This window comes from Antrostomus carolinensis, unplaced genomic scaffold (genome assembly GCF_000700745.2).
Source record: "Antrostomus carolinensis isolate BGI_N321 unplaced genomic scaffold, ASM70074v2 scaffold12879, whole genome shotgun sequence".
Classification (NCBI taxonomy): domain Eukaryota; kingdom Metazoa; phylum Chordata; class Aves; order Caprimulgiformes; family Caprimulgidae; genus Antrostomus; species Antrostomus carolinensis.
In genome coordinates, this window is record NW_010339296.1 from 7,793 (window position 1) to 34,080 (window position 26,288).

General features: G+C 34.0%; 1 protein-coding gene across 1 annotated transcript in view; it reads right to left on the reverse strand.

Annotated features, from left to right (window-relative positions):
• Nucleotides 1-2,064: 2,064 nt before the first annotated feature.
• LOC104531020 (uncharacterized protein KIAA0825-like) overlaps nt 2,065-26,288 on the reverse strand; it is a gene marked incomplete at its 5' end in the record, with an annotated part of 62,403 nt that continues 38,179 nt past the window's right edge. The window contains 6 exons of the mRNA XM_029086951.1: nt 2,065-2,163; nt 6,235-6,390; nt 10,608-10,764; nt 14,664-15,072; nt 16,769-17,002; nt 18,532-18,720. Of these exons, the coding sequence (XP_028942784.1) occupies nt 2,065-2,163; nt 6,235-6,390; nt 10,608-10,764; nt 14,664-15,072; nt 16,769-17,002; nt 18,532-18,720 (1,244 nt within the window). The remainder of the gene's footprint in view (nt 2,164-6,234; nt 6,391-10,607; nt 10,765-14,663; nt 15,073-16,768; nt 17,003-18,531; nt 18,721-26,288) is intronic.

The following is a 26,288-nucleotide window of genomic DNA, read 5'->3' on the forward strand; positions in this document are numbered from 1 at the left end:
AAAGTATTATGGCACTCCACTTTATAAACTGATGCTTCAGACTCTTTTCAAGTACTGCCCTTAGCTTTGTTTAACTCATCTCAGGTGGCAGATAGCAGAAACAGAACAGGTCCATCATAAAAAGGAGGTCAAAATAATCAAACACCCATTCAGCTGGAACCTCAACTTCTGAGCACAGGCAAGGCTCAGATTTACGCAATTTTAGGAAGGAGTATGAAGAATCACCTAAAGATAAGGCTCACTTGAGTCATTGCAGTTTACTTGAGTAGCCATGAGAGCAGCTGTGATTGGCCTAGCCAGCTGGAAAACAGGAGCAGATATACTTTAGCTATGCTAAAAATTAAGTCACATAAAGACAAGCTGTGTTGGAGATGCTCGTCGCTACGGTAGATATTGGATTAACAATTCTACTTAATGATCACAATGGGTTTAAAAGATCTGTTGGTCTGTAAAGTAGAGTGGTTTAAATAATAAATCCACGAGCTAATAACTAATGGCTTGCATAATGTCACTTCTAGATGAGAATTTCCATATCATGTAGAAGGGCAATGAGTGGAGACATTTTCAAATTAGGAAGGATGACAACAATTAGGGCACTTATTTAATAAAAAAAAAAAGATGCAACCATAGATGATATGACAAAGTCATGAAATACAGAGAAGGACAAAGAAGGTATATACCTGACTTCTTTCTAAACTCTATAAAGAGATCAAAAGAAAAATGAAATGTGTTACAAGGTATCAGAGAAGATGAAATGTCCACAGAAAATGTTCCCTCTGCACATCACAGCAGTCTTCTCTGCTCCCTTTGGCTCATATTGAAGACATCAACATGAAGGTGATGGAAGTTCAACAACCAGCTTGAGTCTAAGACTTTCTATTAGAATCTCTTTTAAAACCGGCAAACTCCTCCATTTTTAATGAAGGACAAGTGTTAGCAATCAGCAGGACAACTATCAAAGAAAAAAGAAATTTAGTACTGAATTGTCTCTGTCACTTAACATAAAAATGACACTACTAGTACAGACCAAAAAATCCATGAAGTCCCATATTTTGTCTGGTAGTGAGTAACAGAGGACATCAAGAGGATAAATCAATGGCACATTTTCACCAGCATCATTTTTTGTGCAATTGCATTAAAATTTTTGAAAAATAAAAATTTGGGTGGGGAAAGAATCATAGCAAAATTAAGAAAGAAGACCAGAGACAGACTGTACAAGTATTTTGTATATGAAATGAAGGAAGAATTAAATGTTTAAGACTAGGTGCTAGTGATAAATTAAGAAAATGGCATAAAAAACACAGGAACATTTTTGACATGCAAATTCATATATTTTTAAATTATCACCCTAGTTTCTAAATAGAGAAACAGTTACCTTTAAAAGATGAATGATACAACCATATGAGATATCATCAGGACAATTCAGAATTAAAAAGGGAATGTTCGTTGCAACATGCACACAAGGATATAAGTGGCAAATATTTTAGAAAAATACCCATTTTTCCACCTACAATTTTCTAAATTTAACAAATTGCTATTTCTGAATTTAACAAGTATCAATCCTGTATTAAATATACCTGTTTATTAATTAAGCAGTTAAATTTTACAAGTAAAAAAGTCTTAACATATTAAAATAAGTTCCATTAGTTAAAAACTATTAAGGAAACTCTATTTCTAGCTACACTTGTCATGCTCCCAACTAAATTTAATTCATTGCAACTTGAGTAAAGAGCCCCTAAGTTCTGTGCTATACAGCTGAAATCTCCCTGAGCGGCATAGTTTGCAAAAGTTACTTTACTTTCTTTTTAAAGCATTATTTAAGGGCAGTATCAACATATATTCAGGTCTCAGACAGAAAGAAAATACTAAGTTCCTCAAAATAGGAATTGAAAACCATCTTTGTATGGATCAAATACACTAGACAGTAAGTATCTCAATTTCAAAACTGCATATTTAAAGAGAAACATATAATTTATTTTATAAATTTCACCAGTAAAATCTTTGTGTAATGACTATTATAAAGTAAAATAGACAACAGGCAAGTTCAATTGTTTGCCAAAATTCCTACCTGTGTGCCAGCAGCACCCTGAAGGTCATCTGATTCACTCCCAAGTAACTTGGCAGCAACTTTGACCAATCCCAGTTCCATTCAGTAATGGTTGACTGTTGATACATGGCAAGAAGCTATTGTTAGTTATTAATCAGTGTTAATATGATCAGTAAATTAAAGCTCCAGCTGTGATATACTAACCAAGAAGGAGGGGGGTCTAGAACAAGGACTTAGACAGATGATATCAATCATGTCCACAGAAGAAGGTTTTTATTCCAATAAGACAGCAATTAATTTATAAATCCATTTAGGGATGTAGCCATTATTTATAAAAAGATAAATCAATTTTTTGAACCGTTATTCTTCCAACTGTTAATGGCATTCTGCCCAACCACTTTGTCTGAGAGCTTGACTCTTTGTTTGAAAAGGAAAATAATTGGCAACTCTTTAGGTAACAGCAATTTACATTTTCTGATGTCAGCAAAAAGTTAGTAATGAAAAACTTGGTATAGCTGCAATTCAAGATGTAACCTGTATCATAATTAGAGTGATGGTTTACTTGTCTATTGTTTTATAAGGCATTCCAGTCACCAGATGGTTATTATAAACAACAGTAAATCTAGACAATATGAACAAATATAACTCCATATTGCTTATTTAATAAATAAAAGCGATCTACAATAATGGTGGGCAGACAAAAGACCACACACAACATTCTTATGTTTACAAAACAGTAACTCCTGTTGCATAATAATTTTCATTGCCAGTAATGGTCATGTAGTGACTACAATACAACATTCTTGGGAGGAAAGTACTAAAAAAATATTGTTGCAAGAGTAAAATAGTACTGAGTTGGTTTGGTTTTTTTTTTTAAAAAAAAAGATTAATTAAGTAAAAAAAAGGTAAATAAACCTAAATAAGAAAAGTAAAGTTTATCTCACAGTGCATCTTTTTCTTCTTACACACAGTACTTGGTTCTTCTGGGAAAGCAAAATCGGTGCAATTCTTCCCTTTCCTTCCATCTTTATTTTATTCTCTTCCTTCTTTTAATTTAATTTTCTCCCTAACCCTCATCTTTGTATGCAGTCAGAAGTAACATAGGAAAATAAGGTGAAATACGGAGTAAGAAAAGGAGACAAGGGTAGCCAAAGAAAGAAGATAGTGTGAAAGTGAAAAGCCAATGAAGAAGTAACAGTGAATATGTGATAAGAAAAGAAGGAAAAAAAGAGTCAACTGAGAGAACAGTGGGACAAACACACAGGAGGAAACATACAACTGTTCTATACTCTACACTGATTTAAAAATAGATGAATAAATATGGAGGAAGTACTTGTAAAATTAAGAGGGATAAAAAGAAGCTAAACAGCTAGTAGCAACAGTCATAAAAACAAATGTGAAAATTTGTAAGTATACTGATAAAAATTCAGCCCACCACACCGATCAGTTCTGTGAAAAAATAAAGGATCAATCTGAAAAAAAGTCACTTCAGGAAAGGAAAATTATTTATTTGTAGCATTTTTCTTCATTGATACTGTTGAGGAGTTACATAGCCTCGACTTAATCTTATTAGACAATAGAGGAGCAGCAGCACTGGCATAGATTGAGGTGTCAGGATAAATTGATAAAATCAAGAGCAACAAGTTACTAGGACCAGATGGTGATTATTCAAGATTTTTACAGAAATGTTAAGAACAAAGTGGCTGCATTGTTAACAGAAATGATACACTTCCTAGAATCAGCTACTGAACTAGAAGGTAAGAAATTTGCATATCATTAATAAAAATACTAGAGCTGATCTCAAAATAGTGGTTCAGTGGCCTTTGTTTCAGAAGCAATAAAATTTGTTGAAATTATTATTAAGTATCTTGCTAAATTTTATATGATAGGGGAAAATTAGCAAAACTTCAGAAGAGAAAAGTCTACCACCATAATGTACTGCAATTTTTACATATATACCTATATATATATGGTGTATATATATACATATATACCAACAAACAATGCATGGAATGTTTACTACCAATTATCTTTCAGAAATCTTTTGAAATAATTTATTTTAAGATAACCTCTATTGAGGAAGCTAAAAGCATGTCAACACTGTGTAGCATGGATATGCTTTTATGCTATATTATATTATTATATATTATAGTATGTTATATAGCATACTGTAACACAAACTTCCTCTGTTTAGAGCTGAATCAGCTCTCTGGACTCACAAGCAGTATTGCTATGACTATTTCAATTGGCTCTTCTGAGAGAAAAGTTTTAAAAAGCAATACATAATTAACACATTGACAAAATATGTTGTGAAACCAGTAGCTTGTTGGAACTTGGAATTATAAAAGGATAAAATGTTAATTGCTGTATTAAAAACATATCTCGTTACAAAAGATTTAAAGCAAATCAATAAATCAGTCATGGATTATAAACTTCTAAGCTTCATGGCAGTTGCCAACCAGTAAGGAATGAATTTAAGAAAAATATCTTTTGAGAAGAATAATTGTTCCTTGCCAGCGCTTTGGTATCTTCTGCAGGCACTGCTAATAGTCTTTATAGGAAAGCAGACACTGAGATATACTGACCACTATTCTATAAACAGACAGTCCTACACCACTAAATAAATGTGCATTTTTATGGTAAAGGGAACTAAATTATTTAATAATATTATTAAGCTCAGGAAATAAGTCTGACTCTGTCAACAACACAGTTGGCACACGGTACTTCAAGGTCCATGAACTACTCTTTTTTTTCCTTTTAATTTTAAGATACTTTTCCATATTCAGGTAATAGACTTTATGCCAAAAGTTTACAAAATCCAAAGCAATTTAATATGAACTATCCCTTGTCATCTGTTGATTAATAGAGCACTGCAAACCTGTCATTTAGCAGAATAATTCTTCCCTGAGTTGTCACTACTTGAAGGTCTTATTCTACCACACTATTAATGAATCGAGAATTGAGGCATGGTAAACTATTCTCTGCATTTCAAATTGGAGTAAGTGATTCTGTAGCCCCTTAAATTTTATCAATTTAAGATATACATAAAGGGACTAGTGGATGGAAAACAAAGATACTTTTAAAGCATGTTCCTCTAGAGTGAGAAGCCTTGTGAAATTGGTATTAATGTCTTTTTTCAGGATATTAACACTTCTACTGCAACATGACAAAGATTTAAGCATTCCTTAAACAACTACTAAGGGAAAAAAAAACAAAACAACAAAACAACAAACCAAAATGCAAACCAGATGTATTTTACAGCAATAGGCCTGGTGAAATAGTTCAAAATTCTCAAAAAGGGGAAAGAAGAGTACACTATTTAAAAGCACAGGTGTACAGGAAAAAGGATGTTTTTTCTACCACAGGTTTGTAAAGTGAATTCCATGCCACTGTAATATAATTTCATTTTAAATATTTGAAAGTGAGGAGTAGAATCAAAACTGTAGATGATGGATTAGGAAGACCCAAGAAATGATGGTGTTCAAGTGCTACCAGAAACTACACACCACACCATTCTGTGTAATGATTTGGTCACGTGGCACTCTAGCAGAGGTTTAGGTAACTAGATCTATTTTATTTAATTGTTACATTGTCAAGAAACTATTTTCTATACGTAAATTGTAATTTTTTACACATCACTAACATGGCTTAATGAAAAGCAGATAAATGGGTGCTTTCATTTTTTTTTGTATTTTTTTCCCCTGCTTATTCTCGCTGTTCTGTTAAATCTCTGTATTTCCAAAGCATCCTTTACTTTACTGTTCAACATTTCTGTGAAAGACTCATCAGGAAGATTCTAAATGTGCACTTGGAGTTTTGCCATGATTTTTCAAAGGACTAAGACTAGCTCTATGTACCATTACACAGATGTAATAAATGTCATTGCTACTAATGAGCTTTCCTTCACTATACTGAACTAACACAGAAAGTCTAAGTAAATGCAAATTGCTCTTACATGCAATAATTCTGATAAAAGAAAAGGACAATAATGGCTTTTTGAACATCATGCTATTGTAGAGGGTGCCCTCATTAGATTCCTGAGTAATAATATTCCTTTGCACTTCATCAAATGTGAACGCATGTAATTAATTCCGTTTTCATAATTTCAGTCTCTGTCATTATCATGATCATAATAAGATCGACAAGTAAAAATTATAATATAACCAAGGTTTCAGAATTTTACAAACCTGATTGAACACTTTTGCACAAGATTGTCTGTACACTTGGAACGGGTTGAAGACAGGCTGCTCTTCTCTGCCCTTCAGTGTCAAAGGCAAGCACTGACTGAGGGTAACATCATCTTCAGAAGAATTCTCACAAGACAGCTGCTCTCTCAAATATTCCTTTTAGAAGAAAAAAACCCAAACAAACACAAAACAGTATATAGCACCTAGCTTTCTAAGTGAAATTTGCCTAAATTTCGAGAATAACTTTACAGTGTGCTTGATAGAAGTACCTTATATTAAAGGAGAGAATAAGTAATCTCTTGAAAAATAGAAATATTTTAAAGAGTAACACCATTTTACAATAAACAATAAATAACCTCCATGAACATCCATCCAACTGAAGCAAATCAGAATGATCTAAGCTTTTCTTTTGAAACTGTCATCAAATTATGTGTATCAGTTCTCATTTAATATATATATGTAAGGTATATGCCAAAGTGAAAAGTAAACATTTACTATGAGCTGTTCTATTGTATGATGACTATTACACGATTTATTTTACATGATAAAGCATACCTAAATATTTAAAGTTATTTTTTGGGCAGCATTAAATAGTTAATACATGACTATAAATCAATTGTTTGAAGAACATGTTCAAATCAGTTGTTTAAACACAGGAAATAAATATTCTCCCACTCTTCAAAGCTATTTATAATTGTTTAAGCATTCAAAGACTAGAAGTCATTTATGATTTACATGGCAATTTTAGAAACTATACTGTAACAGACGCACGATCATTTTGGCCACAATCTTCTCTGTTTTCACTTCTTAAACTACTATGTAAATAAATCATCATTGCATGCCAATAAAGTGTTTTGATTAAATAGAACCATTTTATGAAGAGCTAGATAATGAAACACTTACAGATCTATTTGCTGGAAGGACCACTGTGATTAAACAGTTTATTGTTATTAAAATGAAGTCCATAATGATAGGATTGCCATAACATTGAGCAAGCACTCAAGGTGAGTCTTCATTAAGATGGGTGGATGCAAATACTCCTCTTACTTTGCAGTACTACTGAGATAATAAAAATTTCCAGATGCAGGTGAGGGACCCTGTGGTCCTCAGCAGGTCTTTCTAAAAGAATAATTTAATCATGGGTTTAAAATGATCCAACTGTGGTCTGGCCTGAAAGGCACAAGTTCCCTCCCAATCCACATAGACTGTAGCTGTTTATCCCTTGTGTTGGCACTAGCATATGTTGTGAAATCAGCCAGAAAAAAAAGAAAGGTTTCAGCCAGATAAACGAGCCACACGATTTCTTGTACTAGTGAAAAGGGGGGCCGAGGAGTGGGAAAGCACCAGGGCTCGAGAAAGAGCAGGACTGTCTCTCTCTCTGGTCACAGCCAATTGTCAGGACTTCCTAAGACAATCAGGAAATCATCCAAGGGTATTTAAAAAAATAAAAGAGTCAAACCTTTTTTGCTTTCAGACAACAGTGTACTCCAGCTGTTAAAACACACCCATATTTTCTCAGTCTACGAAAACATCTGGGTTTTTTTCCCCCTATTCATTCATGACTTCATACCATAACAAAGACTTTAAAGTCATGGTGAAGGGGGTTATTTAAATGCTACTCCTATACATTTACCAATTTTTTGTAAATGTACTGACTTCCATGCACACATTTTCACAAAATCTGTAGACTGCTCTAAAGCAACGGAGCCTTCTGGGTGTCACAGAGCCAGCAGAAGCAGATTCTGTTGGTTTTTCAGTAGAGATACTGGAAATCACTGTCCGTGTTTGCTAGGGTTTGAACATTTTGAGTAGTATACAGCTCATCTCCAAGTAGAGGAGTTTTTCTGTATTTGGAATACTGTGGATTTATGTTTTGACAAAAAGACTTAATCAACAATGGTAACCTAACTCTTTAGTATAGTGCATATTATAGACCCTGAAAGGGTTGTGTTTCAAAAATGTTAAAGGAAAGAGAAATTAAATCATGTTTGTAAACATGTGAGCTACATCCTTGCTAAAAATGACTGGGCATGAAATAGACACAATATTATTGAGCCTCATAGCTCACAGGAGTTGGTTTCTCTTTGGTAGCCATTAGTAAAAAATGTTTTTAAAAATTGTTATTGTTTTTGATAAATATATGAAGGACTGTAGGCTGCTTTGAGTTCTAGAGTATCTATTATAGATCTTTTTAACATCATAGCTCTATTTCCAAATACAGCCTCCAAGAATCTTTATCCCTTTTCCCCTCCTTTTCTAAGGAAAATTATTGAGAAAAACAATTTTCTGTCTCCTCATTTTGTTCTCTATTCACACTCAAATATTAAGCAGTGTAGCATAAAGATCTCCAGACAAATTTTAAGAACACGATCCTTTGATAATCCAAGGAGTCTCCAAACAAAAGGATGGACCATTGAACAGATACAATAATCAAATCTATTTCCTGGTAGTCAGGCACATTAAACATAACCTCAGTTATGAAAAATAATATTGAAAAGTGCATTATCATAATACCATGCTAAGCATTAAAATGCTTTGTAATGGTGTCAAAGGCAATTTGAAGTAACACAGTTAAGTCCTTCTGCGAGTCAAGCTGGTCAGGATTTTTTTTCTTCTTTAAAAAAAAAAAACAGTAAAGTTTTTTCCACCGAGAAATGTTCTATATTTAACAAAGCTCTTAGTAGCTACTGAAATTCAAGGATAGACACCTGGGATGTGGAAAGTCAGTCTGAAGTCCCTCTTCCACCTAATTCTCTCAGCCTCTTACCTCCTATTGGAGCTGTTCCACTTTGTATAAATAACCAAATACTCACAGGAGTTGGATCTTGGATCAGGGTCTCCAGAACCTGATACGGGCATTCTACCCCTTCAGCTAGAGTGTGATTCTATTTTTTGACCCTAGAAGTTACAGAATGGATTTTTACAGCAATTTCTACAAGGTGAAAAACCATCAATAGGGGAAAAGGACGGAGTTCCTTGCTGGTAGCTAATGGTCTAGCTGTTTGGGGAGTTAAGTTTGGATGTGGGAGATGCAGATTCAATTCTCTGGTCTAAACTAAGCAGAATAAAGATTTGAGCCTGCCTACCCTATCCCCTAGGTGACTGCCCTAACTACTGGATTATATGCTATTTTTGGAGGTCTTGCTCATCATCTTTTCCTCACTTCGTTATACTTAATCCTGAATGTGCTCCAGGTGAAAAAGGTTTTGTTTGAACTGTATTACAGTAATAATTTTCACTTCACATCCTGAACTATTTAATTGTTTGAGATGAAACTTGAAAAGATTCTGTATTGTATTAATATTAGGTTGCCATCTCTACATACCTGCTTACATTGCTTCTAAAGCTTCCAAATGCAGATGCATAAAGGTTGCTTTTTAAGCCTGTACTTAGGAACTAAATGGTTGATCTGACTTTTAAAAGCACAGTGCCAGTACTGAGCTGCTCTCATTTGCCTTCATATAGACATAGCTGCCTAATCTTTTTTTTTATTTATTTATTTATTAATTTTTTTTTTTTTTTTTAAAGAAAAATCTTGGCCTGTGCCTGTATTTGCCTTATTTTGCATTTTAATATAAACACTTCTGTACACTTGCAATGATCTTAACAGCACCTGCTTATGCATTCAAGGAATAGTAATTTAGTAATCACAGCTAATAAACAGAACTTTTTTAATTAAGCTGTGTAGATCTGTGTTATCATACAATTTAAGTAAACCTGTGTTTACTTCAGTGTATAAAATCAGAATGCTTTTGGTAACTTGGGGCAATTTAGTACCGCCTTAGAAATAATGAGATAATCCTTTTACACTGCCCAAATTCCACATGCAGCAAACAAATCTGAATTTGTTTACTGTAATTTCAAAAGCACTTCAACTGAACAGAGTTATCTAGATTGAGTAAAGTTTTCATGTGGATGCATTTGCTTCCACAGCACAGCCGTAGGGTTTGCTTGGTTGGGGTTTTTTTACATCAGAAGAATTGATTTACTGCATTTAATTTTACTTCCTGTAACATTCATTTTTTTAATAGCCTTGCTGATTTTTTTCTTTTTTTTTTTTTCTTTTTTTTTTTTTTACTGTGTTCAAACTCCTAAAATGTATCTGTGGTGTACAATACGAGTCTGAAAGCAGTTTATGAGCCATACTACTGTTTAAGTACATAAATAAAATCTACATTGTTTCCCATAAAGTAATCTCTTCTGTACAAATGCAGAAAAAGCCTAAACTGAATGGATTCTATTACAATACAATATAGGATTTCATATTGACTTTAAGAAGCATTATCACCTCCTTGACTAACCCTTAGCTGCCAGCAGACGCTGCCTCAGGCCAGTACACACCTAATTGCTCGGTAAAAAGGCCGTTTCCCTACCTCATTGAGCCGGATGATGTGATAAATTTGCCTCAGGTACTCGCTGCCACCTGGTTTGTGGCAGATATCCAGGACCATCATGTTTATTTTCTGCTCAGTGAATCCAAGTGCAATACCTCCTTCCTCTAACGTTGCACCTTCTACTGTCACTGAGGCGCTAGAATATAGAAAAGATACCAATATTCTCAAGTTTCATTTTCCAAAAAAATCAAAACATTGATACAAACTCAGCTAAAAATAGATGTTAAAAAAAACTTGCAAACATTTGGCTTGCATAAAACAAAAGCTGCTGTGTATACCGCTCTGAAACCTTTATACAAATACAGGATAAATGCTAAATGATGCTTTATTATTAGACAAATTTTAATGATTTTCATCCAAAAGATGAAAACATAAAACATTCTTTACTCTTAAGGACATGGAAAGAGGAAATTTTTTTTTTTTTAATTTTATTTTCCACTACATAAGTATCTTTGCTACTAGAAATGACATTTGCATTCGATCTTTTGTACATTTCTCTCTGCCTGTCGCTGCACATATTAAAGCCTAATTAACACGTCAGAAAGGTAGCCATTACTCTAAGTATAGGTTAGAAGATTAAACAGAAGTCTTTTTCTTCCCAGTGGTACAGTGGTAACCATTTCAAAGGTACCTATTTGCCACTTGTTGCACTTTTTGCTCTGTACTGCTCCTTGGTTTTTTTTTTTTTTCCTTAAAAGTATTTGTGTGAAGTTGCTACAAAAAAATATGAAGGTTACAGGCTCAAATGACTTGAAAAATGTGCATTGAAAACTGACCATTGTTAGACTGCTCTCTCTGCATACACACACGAGAAATCAGCTCGGTACTTGAGTAGTATTGTACATTGATACAGTGCTAAGAAAAGAAAAAGTACTAAAACTAATTGTTTTCCTCAAATATTAGAGCTGCAACACAGATCTCTGTTGGGACATTGACAGAGATGTGTCAAAAACTTGAAAGACCAACAGAATATATTATCCCTTCTGCAGTCATTGTTGGATTAATTTAAAATCCACAAAAGAAGCATTCTGATTTTTTTTAAAAAAGCAGTATTTTAATTTTTTTGAGAATTAAAACCATAAAAAACACAAAATACTTTGGTACAGTCAGCTGTAAGTTGCAGCTTACTGTTTAAAGCGTGCCATGACTACAAAGTCAGTTGTGCTGAAAGTTGCTGTTTGACCTACAGACACACTTTAAATGCTACACAGCTGCTGGACATTAAAGCCGATATTGCTTCCACATGCAGCTTTCAGAATGTCCTACAGAGCAAATAGTTTCAAAATATAAACTATAATTTTGTTCTTTGCTGTATGGAAGTAAGTGATACTCTGTTATTATGGTGTATTTTTACCAGAAAAGCTGCAAAGAAGTTGATCTTAAAATTAAAGCGCGTTTAAGGCTGCTCTCTCGATGGATGCCACGTTATCGATGCAACCTGAATTTCTTGTCAAACTTCTTAGCAACTGACATTGAAAAAGTTGAGGACCTCTGACAAAGGAGTGTATCGGTGTCAGTGCCCAAATTGTATCCTTTCCTGTCCGTCACTGTGCAGGTGAAGCAGATGATTGGATTCAGTCAGTGCGATGATTAATGAGTTCCTCTCTGGATTTGGGACTGCCTATCAATCATGTCATTAGGAAGAATGTGCCCTGAAAGAGGCAGACCTCAGCCAAGGAATAACTGCATTCATCTTAATCTGTATATGCACCCAGCCAGCCAAGTCAGGGTCACCATGATGAAAAACAATAATCTTCAACTCGACAAATTACTTTGCAAAGACAGACGTTTCTTTTCTTCTTGGGACGCGTGTTCTTCAGAATCTAACGTGACTGTTTACAGCTCTGGTGCTGCTATAAAGTGAAGGTTATTTTAATGAATAGTAATGCTTTCAGGCAGTACACAAGACAGGCAATGCATACAACTGCCACTTTCTGAACCTTTCACTGAAGATTTTATTAATTTTTTTAAATTTTCCTAAAAACTAAGTTACATTTGCATGCCACAGCTGATAACAATAACGTAACGCAAAATCAAGCAAGACTTTCACTTATAAAAATGCAGTGCACTTCAAAGATGTTTCCACAACTGCATAGGTAAATCACAAATAAATTTTTGGATGTTATGGCTTTTATTTTCTTCCACACACTGTATGTATTAAAAGTCTATAAACATTTATAAATATATATATATATACATATATACATAAATGCATGTGCATGCATTTACCCATGAAATCTTTTACTTATGAAAAGGTTATACAAAACATAATTTTACACCAACTTGCATTTTCACATATAAACAATCCTATTTCTAACAAATCACATAAACATCACAAGTCTCCTCTTGAAAGCTCTTCTTTTAGTTTAGTGTTTCTGTGACCATTACTTAGTTTAATTGACATTTGAATTTCAGCTTTAATATATTAGTTTTACAGTCTGCATTTATAATATTTTATCTTCACATTGCATATCTCAGCTACTTATTAACTAGACTATTTTCTTCCCAGAAACTGACTCATAATATTTTAATATAAAATGGGAAAAATAACATTGATGCTAGACTTGTGTTGTAGAAATCCCACTAAAGTCCAGAGACTTAGTTTCATAACCGCATCATGTAACTCCTCACTTGGACAGCAGATAATGCATTCTTCAGTTTCTGAAGCTTAAAATTGGGAGCCTTAGTCACCAACTAGTTCTCACTTTGGTTAACACTGTACACACACAGAATATTTTTCCATGCTCACTTCCCACAGTCTGATACTTGATGGATCATAACAGCATTTTTGTGCTATGTTAGAAAATAAAAGAGCATAGTATATTAATTTAAAATTCTTAGCTTCAGAAGAAGTGCAAAGACTAAAGTTTTCATTCTTAGAGGTTATTCACAGTATTGTCTTACTCTGCATTTGTATTATTAAAGAAATACCTATTATCTCAGTGACATTAGAAATTGTATTATAGAACCATTCTGTTAAGTATCAATTTACACATTATCATTATGGGTTTTTTATTCTATGACTCTTTCAGTCACTGGCATCTGGCTTCAATCTTTTAATCACTGGATTAGAGCTTGTAAATTAGTATTAAATGGAAATGTAAAGATTACAAAGGTCAATGTCAATGAGCATTTGTGTGACACTATTACTGCTTTGTGCTACTCATGTTAACTGACTACTCGTAGAAACAGAATTCTGTCCCTTAAAAGCACTGCATGGAAGTCTGTTCAGTGATATCACTATATCCTTTGTTTATATGGACAATTACTGTCAGGACAGCAATGCTGCAACCTTCAAGAATATTCATTTTAAAAAAGCAGTATTTCTTTCAGTAGTCAACAGTTTAATTCAGTAAGTAATGAAATGCCAATAAATCTAATATTGGAAAGCTGAGGAATAGTATTTTTAGAGAATGGTACCTGACTTGAACACTAAAACAGACTGGACTAGGAACACATTGACACATACACAACTCCTTGAAAAATCATTACAAGGATTTAAAACACTTGGACCTTAATGTCAAATCTGCAGGGAAGGTTGATATTTCCTCAGAAAGGCACAGCAGGGTACTCTCCTTGTCGTGTTTTGATATATCCTACTCGCCCTCAGGGTTTGTTATGTTTTAAGATGAAGTATGCTTACTTTTTAATCACAGATGAACACTGAAAGCTTTTCATAGTCCTTCTTAATTTAATCACCATAGCAAAATTAATTTATAAATACATTGTGGTGCCTTCTAGTCAGTGTACCTGTTCACACTCTGAAAGATGCACCGACTAAATTGTTCGTAAGTATGAAATCTCTAAGTAGTACGAAGACACCGTTCTGACGGAACAACCATGGTTTACTGTTTCAACCATGCAATTAAGCTGCAAAAATATGCTATAAAGCAACAAGTATTAAGAACTAATCCATTTCATATAAGATCACTGTTCATCTGTTTGTTTTTAAATTGAACAATAGCCATAAAGGTGCCAACAATCCAGCGAAATAAAGAGCAAGCAACAGCATTTGAAAAAATACGATGTTCTTACCAGTCTGTGCTCAATTTTCTTGCCTTCAGCAACTGGCTTTCAATCCAGTTTGGTCTTTGCTGTTCTATGCTTTGTATAACCTTCTGGGTCACTTGCTTAGGACCACTCTTCTGTTTTCCCATAATACTTTCTAAGCACACACGAACTAAACTGAGTTTTTCTTTGCTCCATCTGTCAAGTGTTGCACCTGTTAAACGTTCTGCAGTATTTCCATCCTCAAATATCCGACATATAATTACAATCAAGTTCCAGACAAGCAGACCAGCTTTCTTCAATTCAGCAAAGTTTCTTGACATTTTTCTCTCAGCCAGAAAAAAGAAGTACTTAATTGGGGGAGGCAAACATGCAATCACTGTAGGTAACTTGCTGATTACAATAGATACTGCCTGAGCTGCAAGCCTTGTGAAGCCTTAAAAAAAGAAAGAAAAGAAGATATGATTAACATTAACATTCCAGTTCTATCACAGCATGCTTCTGAATGTTGTATGATAATTTCTAACTTCCTTTTGTACTGAAAATGGGTAAAAAGCTTAAGTACTCAACACTGTAGCTTGACTTCTATTGTGCTTCCTCCACATAAATCCAACAAAATCTAAACAATAACAGGAATTAAAACCAGAGAACCTAGAAAATTTAGAATTTAGACTGTGCCTCTCTTAACAATTAGTCCTGCTGTGCACAGTTATTACAGAATAAATGAAAATTACAACAGCCAGGTATTCTGAATGGTAAAAAAGTTGTCTTCCAAACTGTAGTGTAATATTTTTTCAACTTCACGAGTAGAGCACTGCACTAAGTGTCTTGGGATATTACAGGTATTCATAATCTTTAGTTTTCTATCAATCCCTTTCTATGTTTAGATCTACAAAACTTCACTTTATTCACTTTCACATAAGCATGCACACTATATAGCACTGCATTGTAAACATTCCACATATTAAAAGTAGCTACAGAAGTAACTACAGAAAATATGTTGCTCAAAAACATTTTAAGGCATACCTAAAATGAAAAAAATATACCAAAAGGTGAGTTACAATACGGAGTCAAGTGAAGATTTAAGAAAAACAAAACAAAACAAAACCCAAACAAACCAAGAAAACCCTGACTTGCACTTTGTATTCTCAATTTTTTTTCTATTTAAAAAAAAAAAAAATTCTGTTCTAGGTGTCACATAGCAAATTTAATTTGTCACCATGTCTGAGCCTTACTCCTCAGCTCCCATATTAGTTCCGGCTTAGTGATAGCCTAAAATAGCCATACAAATTCTAGATTAAATTGAGATTGCAAGGAGAGTGCAGTGAGCACACTGATTGTGCCTGAAGATGCTGAAGAGAAGATATATGGAAAGAAAGAATGGCTTGATGCCCTGGCTTGCTCACAATCTACATTTTCAAAAATTCATGACAGAAAACACTACTACTGTACTGCAAAAAAAACCCCAGGTACTATTTTGGTGGCAACAAATTTATGGTGAAATGTTTCCCCAAATTAGCCTTTTGGAATAACAGAGGCTTTAGGCACAACAGGCTCTGAAAGTATACATGAGAAATCAACTTCACACCTTCAAAACACCTCCTATTACGTATGTTATTTCTCTTTCTTCAGTGACTGTTTCAACCACCAAGCTGTGGCACACTCCTGAACAGTTTCTGTGCTGTTCAGACATAAATTCCTGTGTTGTAAAGTTGGGATGAATAAACTGTTATCATTTCAGTCAACATTGTCTATCTAAATTTAAACAGTCCTGACTGAAAAGATGGTAACTAAAAGAAGAGCTGGTTACAGTCATTAAGACAAGAGCATGCTTTACCCTACCTTACTACTGCCATATGCCAAAAACATTTTCAGTACTATTATTACCCATACCACAATACTGAATATTTTAAAAAGCTTGTTTGTGTACACATGGGTGTAAGCCTCAAGAAAGAATAACGGATTTTTAACACAAAGTACTTTTAAAAAAACACAAGATGTTTGGAAATTGTTTTGTTCATTGTTAAACTGCAACACTCATCGCCTCTTAACTGTTCAATTTTGATATGCGCTCATTAAAGAGTTAACAAGCTTTTATGACAAATTTACAAAACAGTATAAATTTCACCCACATTTCCCGGATTCTTTTGTCTTCATTTCCCAAGGAGTGTAATTCCATTCCTTTGGAACTGTTTTCAGTAAACTTTCAGGAACTATTTGCTTGTGCTGGTACGTTCCATAGTTTTCTGTTGCCTCCCATGAACGCATCAAATAAATGATCTGCTTCACTATACCCTTGACTGAATTAATCAAAGTCAACTTCAAGCATCTGATAACCTCTGGCTCCGATTCACCACAACTGGAAACTTCAGAAGGAAGAATTATTAAATATTCAGTAAATTTAGTCATTTGTGTAAATCTGCTTCAGAAAGAAGTGTTTCAGAATTCTTATGGAAAGAAAACTAAAAACATTACGATTCATAAGAACTTAAACCTGTTGGTCTGTTACAAATTAAAGAAAGAGTATAAAGCAAAACATTGTAGCATCTTGAACCGTCTTAATACAGTACTGACAAAAAATACAGTTTATTTCCTTCATCCTCATTCTCCATCAACACATTTCTAAAACATTAATATAAGCTGACCTATGTCTTCCTTTTCAGTATGTTTAATTACTTGTTAGACATCAGTGAGGCAAACGGATATACCTGGCTTTTTCTACTTCCTTGTCTTGGTAGTATTAATGAAGTTGCATTCATTAGATATGCAAACCGTTAAGGAAACCGCAAAGGAAAATAGATATTTTGGCAACAAAAATGCATACAAATAATAGTCATCAGCAGAGACATAGCATGTTATCACACACTGTATGTTGAAAATAGACCATCCTAAACACAGTTATTGACATTACAACAAGCATCAATCTTCTCCCCATTCTTAACACCAGAGAGAATTGCAGTTTTCCTATTGCAATGGTGCAGCAGTTGTCAGGCAGAGTGCTGCAGGACGTATCAGAGATGTCTTTTGACATATTAGGTCCTTTGCTCATACTTTTGCTTGTCTGTACTTTTTGCTGATCTTGGTTTAACTCTTCTTTGTATGGCCTTTCTGGAAGCTTCTATACAAGATTTCTATATTTTTCTTCCTCTTAGATCTTAGACTTCTACTTTTTGCAATTCCATTTTTCTCTGAGGAATACCTGAGCACTTTTACCACCATTTTTTCCTATCCTGTGACATTGCTAATTCTATTTCCCCTCTCACACTCTCCCATTTTCTCCCCTTCTTTACTTTCAAGCTTTCCTGCATTTTAGCCATCATTTGCATCACTAGATCACCCTCCTAAACCTCACCTCTCTTTTCTTGTTGAATACTGTTTTTCCTTGGGGGCAGTGTTAGTTGCTATAATTGTGAGAGTGGTTCCCCCTCCCCATGGAAAATTAGGAGGCTGTCTGCCTGTTGACAGCAGAATCTATATGCCCATCAGACTATGTCTCCTTCAACAGCAGTCCTTCCTTTTCTTTTTCCATTCTCCTTTAATAGTTTCTTACTTTTAAATAGTGGTAAATGTCTGGAGATACTACATGCATGCATAGAGACAAAGAACCTGTATTGGTAGAGAGCTACAGAAACTATTACAGCTTGTTGGTAAGACATACACTTAAGGAAATCAGAATCCTGGTTAACCACACCACTCTGTAACCTCTGCTTTCTTCCAAATTTTCACCATTCCTACAGTGACCTGATTGCTCAAAACACTTCAATGAAACTGTAATTTTGAAGTAAGCCACCATCATTTCATCTGATTTATTAAAGTAAAAATAATATGCACTACGTGTCTGAAAACTGACAAGGTTTAACATCAGATTTTAAATACTTATTAATAAATTAAATACCTGTCATATTGTATAAGCAACTCCACAACTGCTCTTTTTCCATGTAGGTCTCAAAAGCAAGGCCAAGAGATTTGGGTGACAAAGTGCAGTAAGACAATACTGTGAAGACTGTTTCAATCAGAGTAGGGTGGTTTGTATTTATATGTTCTAAGAGAGAACTTTGTTCATCACGATTAAAAACTTCATTTCCTTAAAAATAAATAAAAACCACGGTTACAGTAATTTCCAAGTAATTCAAGTTCACAGTAATAGATATGGTCTATCAAAACAAACTGCAATCTGTATCTGAATAATATTTCAAACAATTATAATACTTAGAAATACTGAAATCTGATCTTCCTCTGCATAATGACATTTGACTGTCTTCCTGGATTATATGGAGCCATTAAAAAAAAAAAAAAAGACTCAAGCATGTTTACAAACTATAGAATTTGCTTATTTAATACAAAATGCACTCAGTACATACTTGAAATTTGATTATTTACTAAATATTAATCACAAGTAAATTGTACTACTTCTGTAGAATCACAGTAAAATATTATTACTGCTTAACTCCTCTAACCAATACATTAGTCGTGAAATAATAGAATTCTATTTAATAACATAAAATAAATAAACTAGCAGCTGCATACTCCCAAAAATGAGTTGGCTTTTTTTTCAGTATAAGATGAAACAGAAGAAATCAGTTCCTTAAACCAAAATCTCAGCCCTGCTAAGACACAGATACCTATGTTTTCTAAGATAACTATTGATTTTCATAGATTTGAGTGGTAACAACTTACATAACATGTATTTCTAAATGTTTTTCATAATCATTATAAAACATTCTGCCAGCTAAAGGATAATGATGTGTTTAAAAGCTCTGTTTGAACCAGTGCAACTCAGTGGCTTTAACCTGTGCTAATGTTAAAGACCTCAACTTCCCACATATTTCTGGAATATGCATTTGATGTTAACAAACGTAACAAATGACCAGAGCCAGAACCAATTAAACACTAGTAATTCAAATTTCTAGTTTGCAGAACTGCAAGTTTCTGTAAAACTGATTTAGATAAAATTACACTTGAAAAAGTTGTTGGTTTATGTCAGTTTGGTTGCCCATATCTTCAGCAACCTGTGCTAGCGAAAGATAGGGAGCCTAAATTTCCAGGCTGCATCTTTCTAGTGGTTCAACCAGCCTTCAGCATCTACCGTAGTGGAAAATTACTGCTTTCCACCCAGGTCGGAATGACTTGAGAATCTTGTAAAAATCAAAAATCTCATTTTACTCTCCTCTGAATTCCTACAATCTAATTCACACATTACTGTAAAACACTCAGCCTGGGTAGTGTTCAACCTTAATAGAAACAGCTCATAGGACATAGAAAGCTGAAAAACGAGACCAGTGATTTCATAACCAACAAGCTATATCTTTTCTTTTTTTTTTCTTTTTTTTTTTTTTCTTTTTTTTTATTTCCCCAAGGCTGGAGACAGATCAGGAATAAGAATTTTTTTTAGTCAGCCTTTTTTCCTATGAGTGGAGTGAGCTGGCATATTTTGCTAAGACACTTTCCAATGCCAGATGCTTCTGAGTGAAGAATCAAATCTATTCCATTAATTCACTCAAACCAGATATTGTCTAGTACAGCTACAAAAAAGAAAGAATGAAGAAAGCAGGAAAAGCAGTTCAAAAAGGAAAACCCAGAGGTATTAAAAGTGTAAGATGAAATTTTGAACTGAACTTTGATTACATAAGTATTTCTTTAAAAATTAATTTAACCAAATTCTAGGGAGGAGGGTTTGCTGAGATTTTAAATACTATGTAAACTGTCTTTGCAGAACAGGATGGGTAATTGCTTTGTTTAAAGGAGTTAATGACTTAAAATTAAGCTTAAACTTGCATATGATTGTGCCACATAGAAAGTTTGAGTCACAACTTATTAATAACTTTTCTAATCAACTTAGTGCTGCCATTAAATTTAGATAAATGGAAAGAAGTATAAAAGAATTCTGTAGGGGGTTATACATATTTCTTCTTCTAACTAGTGTATAATACAAGTCTTGTGCTTTTAAGCAAAGATCTTCAGAAATCCACTGGGAAACCATTCTGAGGCTAAACATAACAAGATATGTATGCTTTCATCAGTTTTTTCTTCTTTTACCCTGAAGTAAATGTTGCCTTTATTGTAAGAATATTTGACCCTTCAAAGCTCAAGTTGAAATGCAACATCTCTGAGTTTTCTGACTGATAAACTGGTTATAAATAATGTCAGCTGGTTGAAAGGTTTAGCTACTTGATCAGTATAGCTGGTTAAATATTATGAATTAGGAGTCTACAGAAAGATATGTAGATTTCTCTTGCCTTAGAATTTTTCTTTAACATTTATTAGCTCACCTGTCATAACATTAAATATTCATCTTAGTTCGAACTCCAATGCAGCCTTCTTGTTAATCATCACATAAGAACAGTATTTATATGATAGGCATCACACTTATTGCCCACAGATACTTCCCTCTGTATATTTTCCTTTTTTCTGCTCACTGCATTTGTATATCAAAAGCTAATCTATGAAGGGAATCTAAAGCTCCTATAGGTAGCTCAAAGGAGATGCTTCCTTTTCATTTTACCAGGACTGATATCCATACACAAATATGGCTATATACTTATCTTAGGTATCTGTTAAAATAAAATCTACTATTTGTTATCTCCATATAGCACAACGTTCCATAGGCACAGAGGATGCCAAAATAAATAAAAATATTATTAATGTTATTAATAAATCTCTTTATAAGAAAATCATTTATCTAGTGAATAGCAGCTATGCCTTAACCAGTCACAAGAAATCATTCTTTCTATGACAAAATAATGCACTTAACCTCTTGGGATAGTACCGTGTATTTTAAAAACATCTTCAGAGAGGCAGACTTACAAATGTAATTTATCCATATTTCTTTCTTACTGATAGAAATACCTCCTAGTAACTTGCTGACTTTATCACACCCATCCAGCTCTTATCTGCTACTGGTTTAGCCATGAAATGAATCTTACTGAATTTAGAAAATCTTCTGTTATTGACTCTAGAATTCTTCCCTGGTGTATCCTTCCAAGACAGACAAACTATAAACAGTTACGCTGTCTTTTTTGACCAAAAGAGGTAGTCAAAATTCAAATTTCTACATGCTGTTTCATTTAGGAAGAAAAACGGAAGATGGAGCAAGTTATTTCTGATTGAGTTATTTTATTTGCCAAGAGCATAAAACTTCTGCTTTCTTTATAGTTTAAATCATAGCAGCTGATGAGAATATAAAGAATGCAAAAAGGATATATTTTATTTGTTTATAGAACTAAATCTTTCAGCAGGCACTCTGCACTACTTGCTTCCTTGTACTATATTCTCAGTGCTTCTGTCACTGGCTTTTTTTCTATTCTTTTTTCTGTATCTGTTCTGGTAGGCCATTTTACTTGTCTCTCACAGAGCTGCTCCTCTCCAATGCAATCATTCTCCAGTCAGCCTTGACAGCTAGAATCTACTGTAACTTTGAATATGACTTCATTTTGGCAGAAAGTCTATTACTTTAGTTTTTAATTCCAAAAAGAAATTTTAGATCATATTACTTCGATCCTGAATTAAATGCTGATCTTAACCCTAGCCATTTTAATTTAGTAAAACCCAAATAATAATATCCCCGGTATTAGCTGCCACCTGTGAATCCAATGAATCCTAAATTTGTGACAGCTAAAAACCTCAAAACAAGACAAAAAGACTGTAACAAACTTTGTATTATCTGCCCATAAATTATTAACATATCAGTAAACTACTTCTGTGCCTATATATTTATACATCACCAATCATATAGTATTCAACTCCCTTTTAGAATTTTTTCTCCCTAAACATTTTATTTTCAACTAGACAAGAAGAAGCTTTCATTAATGAATCTCTGGGCTAATGGCTTCTGTGAAATCTATCTTAACCAGGTCAAATGGAAAAATCATTACTTTTAGAATCCCTCCACCACTGATTTTATGAGATAGTATGCTGAAATTGTGGCATTGTGGTAGACTAAATTTGATGATGCAATACTGAATTTAGTCCTGTGGCCACATTACCTCCTTTGTATTACCCCATGTACTGGGATTGGTACTGAACAAGTTACCCTCTTAAAATATATTTATAGAGAGTCTAGAGGTCTATTGTAGCAAGAAGTTCCTACCAGAAATGACTAGGTCTTTGAAAAGCTATCCATATGACCATATAACATAGTCACAGAGACTATATATATATAATATATAAATATATAATCACAGAGACTATCTTCACACTTGGTCAAGAGAAGGTATGTGATTCTCAGCAGGGCTCTATTACAGCCCAAATGGAAATGCCTATTCAATATTTCAGAAACTCCATAAAATCTGTTTACTATTTTCTTTAGCTTATCACTGGAAAGTTATCAAAAAGAACGGGATATCTGATTAAGGTCCCTTTTCTATTGATCTTCCAGCTGGAAGCACATCATGCCAATAAACATGTCTATCACTTTACCACATTGGTTATGCAGGTACAGTATCCAATAAATTTACTGGTCAGATGGGTGTTTTGAGGAGATGCCACTTTAAAAATAATTTTCTAATTTTTTTATGTTAGGCCACTACGATAGTTTTCTATCACGAGGAAGCTAAGAAAACTGTCAGGTGTTCTGGTGTCTGTACTCACAATCCTCATCCCAGATAATCCACAAATATCTGGAGGAGACAGCTATCTCTGCACAACCATATGAATTCCTCCAAGAGACTTACTCGTGCTCTCCTAAAGAGGACAGTGTTGCAGATTAACCTCCAAGTTTTGTGATAAAGCTTGCAAGACTATCTTTCCCCCAAACTGTGTGTGGTTCAACCATGGGACTAGCACAGTTGCTAATTTTTCCAGTTGCCCGGTAGACTGTGTCTCAAGATTATGAAACCCAAGGAGTTATTACAAGGAAGTACAAAAATAATTATCTTCAAGTACTTGAAATAAAAGTTTTAAACTGTTATACGGATTTAGCCAATGCCAGGAGTTTTTAATGGAGATGGTAGTTTATTTAGGGAATGTACATTTTCTTTTGTAATAACTCCCTACTGTCACTAAAAGTTCTGTCTGATTCCTGAGGTCAGTGGGCAAAGTTACCACCTTTCACTGTTCTTTTAGGGTAACTAACAAAAAATCAGAGCTATATAGCTTTAAATGTCATTAAATTAATTAATTTAATTAAAAATTTATTTTGTGCTTAAAATTTACGTTAAAATGTCACCATATACATTGCGGTAAAGAGCTGCTTCACAAGGGGCAAAGAATTGGAGAAAAAAAAAGTTTGCATTCTACAAATATATTTTCAAGTAATTTCTCTTGCCAGAAACCCATTTATAAAAGCACAGCTTTCAAAAACTCTTCATATCAATTAGTGTCTAGGGAGTTGGCTGATTCTGCACCACACAGTCTTATTTTCTCAGTGGAAATCCTCTCTTCCCCACCCTGCTTATGAATGCAAGGTAGATTATCTCTTTTGAAGCAACTCACATTTCTTTGGGTCCAATTTCAGATCTGCAACCTTAAACTTATCACGGAGTATTTGCAAATGTTAGTATCAGTTCTTATTTCACAGTTTTAGTGGGCGCCAGGATATCATCTAGGTTTAACTGTACAGGCTACACAATACCCTTTTCCATTAGTCTCTCAAATATGCATTCTGCAAGCCAAAAACATTAGGTAAAACTGACAACAACCTTGTCCTGCTGTGAAAGCAGTTTTCTTCCAGTTTATCTCCACAAGCTAGTATTCACTTCAAAGTTGTCTGTAGAAAATGAAATTAAATCTCTGTAACAACTGGTGTCTCATGTATTCATTGTAATGACTAAGATTTTTTCTGAAAGGAATACATTGCTTCTTCTACTCTACCTCATTACCTTGGTGCTACCATCTCTTCTTCTTAAACAAAAGTAGGTATGAGGCCCAAGAACTGATTGAAGGCCTTGGATGTGTCTTGTTGATGATTTCTCAGTGACCCCTTTCTTATTTGCTGTTGGTAAATGGTGGGGTGCCTGTTGACTGACAAGGTTCCCTTTGGTATTAATCTTGTGTTGGGCTAGTATAATTCAATAAAGCTATTCCTTTTTTGCTTTATTATGCAAAGAATAACTCCTGTTTCCTGGAAATAAAGACTCTCAAAATGAGAAGTCACAGACTGTTCTGTTAGCATGCTGTACATTTAGAGCAAGTGTAGCAGAAATTCTCAGCGGTCACTTTCACCCTTCCCGTTTTCATATCCTGGATTCAATAACTCAAGTTATGCAAGCACCACTTTCTTTATTCCTCTATCATTTGTTGCTTGTCAAAATAATTTCTGTTTCACGTCCATAGGTGATAAAGCAATTCTGGTAAAAAATTCCACAAAGAAAATTACAAAATAGTTTGTTTTGTCAGAAGACTAACACAATACCAGCTACCTTCGTTATTTCTCTCTGCAAAGGCACAGCAAAGGCCCTATAGACCCTTCACTCACTCAAGAACATGTCTTAGAAGAAATCTGCTGAATGTCAGACCTGTAGAAAACAACTCTGGGATTACATTACGCTATAATTAACTGTAACTCAGTACACCTAGGTTATTTAGATTTGTAGTTGCACAACCACATAAGAACAATGGAAGCGCAATTAAATTAAATGGGTTTGTGTGACGCTTACTGTAAGTATCCCAAAGTACTGATAAATACAAAATAATGTTATCATTACCTAAAAACATCTACATACAAGCACCTCTTTATACAGAAGTTTTGCCTTCTGGTCTTGTTTTTAAAGGGAAAAGACTGAGTGTAAATTAAAGTAAAATGTGAGAAGGTTTTTCATATTAAAAAAATTCTTATAATCTAATTAAATACCAGGGAGTTTTGTTATCACTAGGGTAAATCACTCAAAAACTATGGTATGGTTTGTCCGTTTTCTTGCATAATATTACACACTGCAAAATTTTATTGTTGATAGTACATAGTACATGTACTATGAGTACACAGTTTTGTAGAGAAGATCCAAAATACTCATTGCTAGTACTAATGTATAGCTTATTAGTCCAACTTTTCTTGTACTGCTACATAACAGCTCAAATAATAAACAAAAAAAATAGCTTATACAGCATCAGAAAGCTGCTGTATACCAGAAGGAATAAAGTATATAATAATTTTATCATTAGATGATTAACCCCATTGAAATTAATTTAGAAGATACGGATCATCACAGGCTTCAACTTTATCTAAACTGAAAGTTTATTCATACCAATATTGTAATTACATTAATAAACTCTGTGTAAATAGCACATTTTCTAATTCGAAGTAGCAGATATTTCCCTGAAACTCAAGAGGCTGGTCAGTCAATAGATTAATACATTCTGTCACTTAATACCTGTGATAATTTAAGCAGCTGTTAAAATTCAATACTGGCTAACACTAGGGTAAGAATATGATCCTGAACAAACATTTGTCAGTCTTTGTAGAAGATGACAGGTATTTGAATAGACAAGTAGATGCAGTGCAGCTCTCAATAAGATGCATGACAGAAGCGGAAGCAATGTTGTACCCCTGACAAATGCTAGACCACTTTAAAATGACAGAAGTAAATTATGTTGTATTTAATATTATGTGGACCTAATTTTTTTTTTTTTATTAAGTGGGGAGAATTCTTTTGATGAAGAAAGATAGAAACTGAGAGCCTCATTCACTATTATTGCAAAATTATGTCAAACAGGTGATTA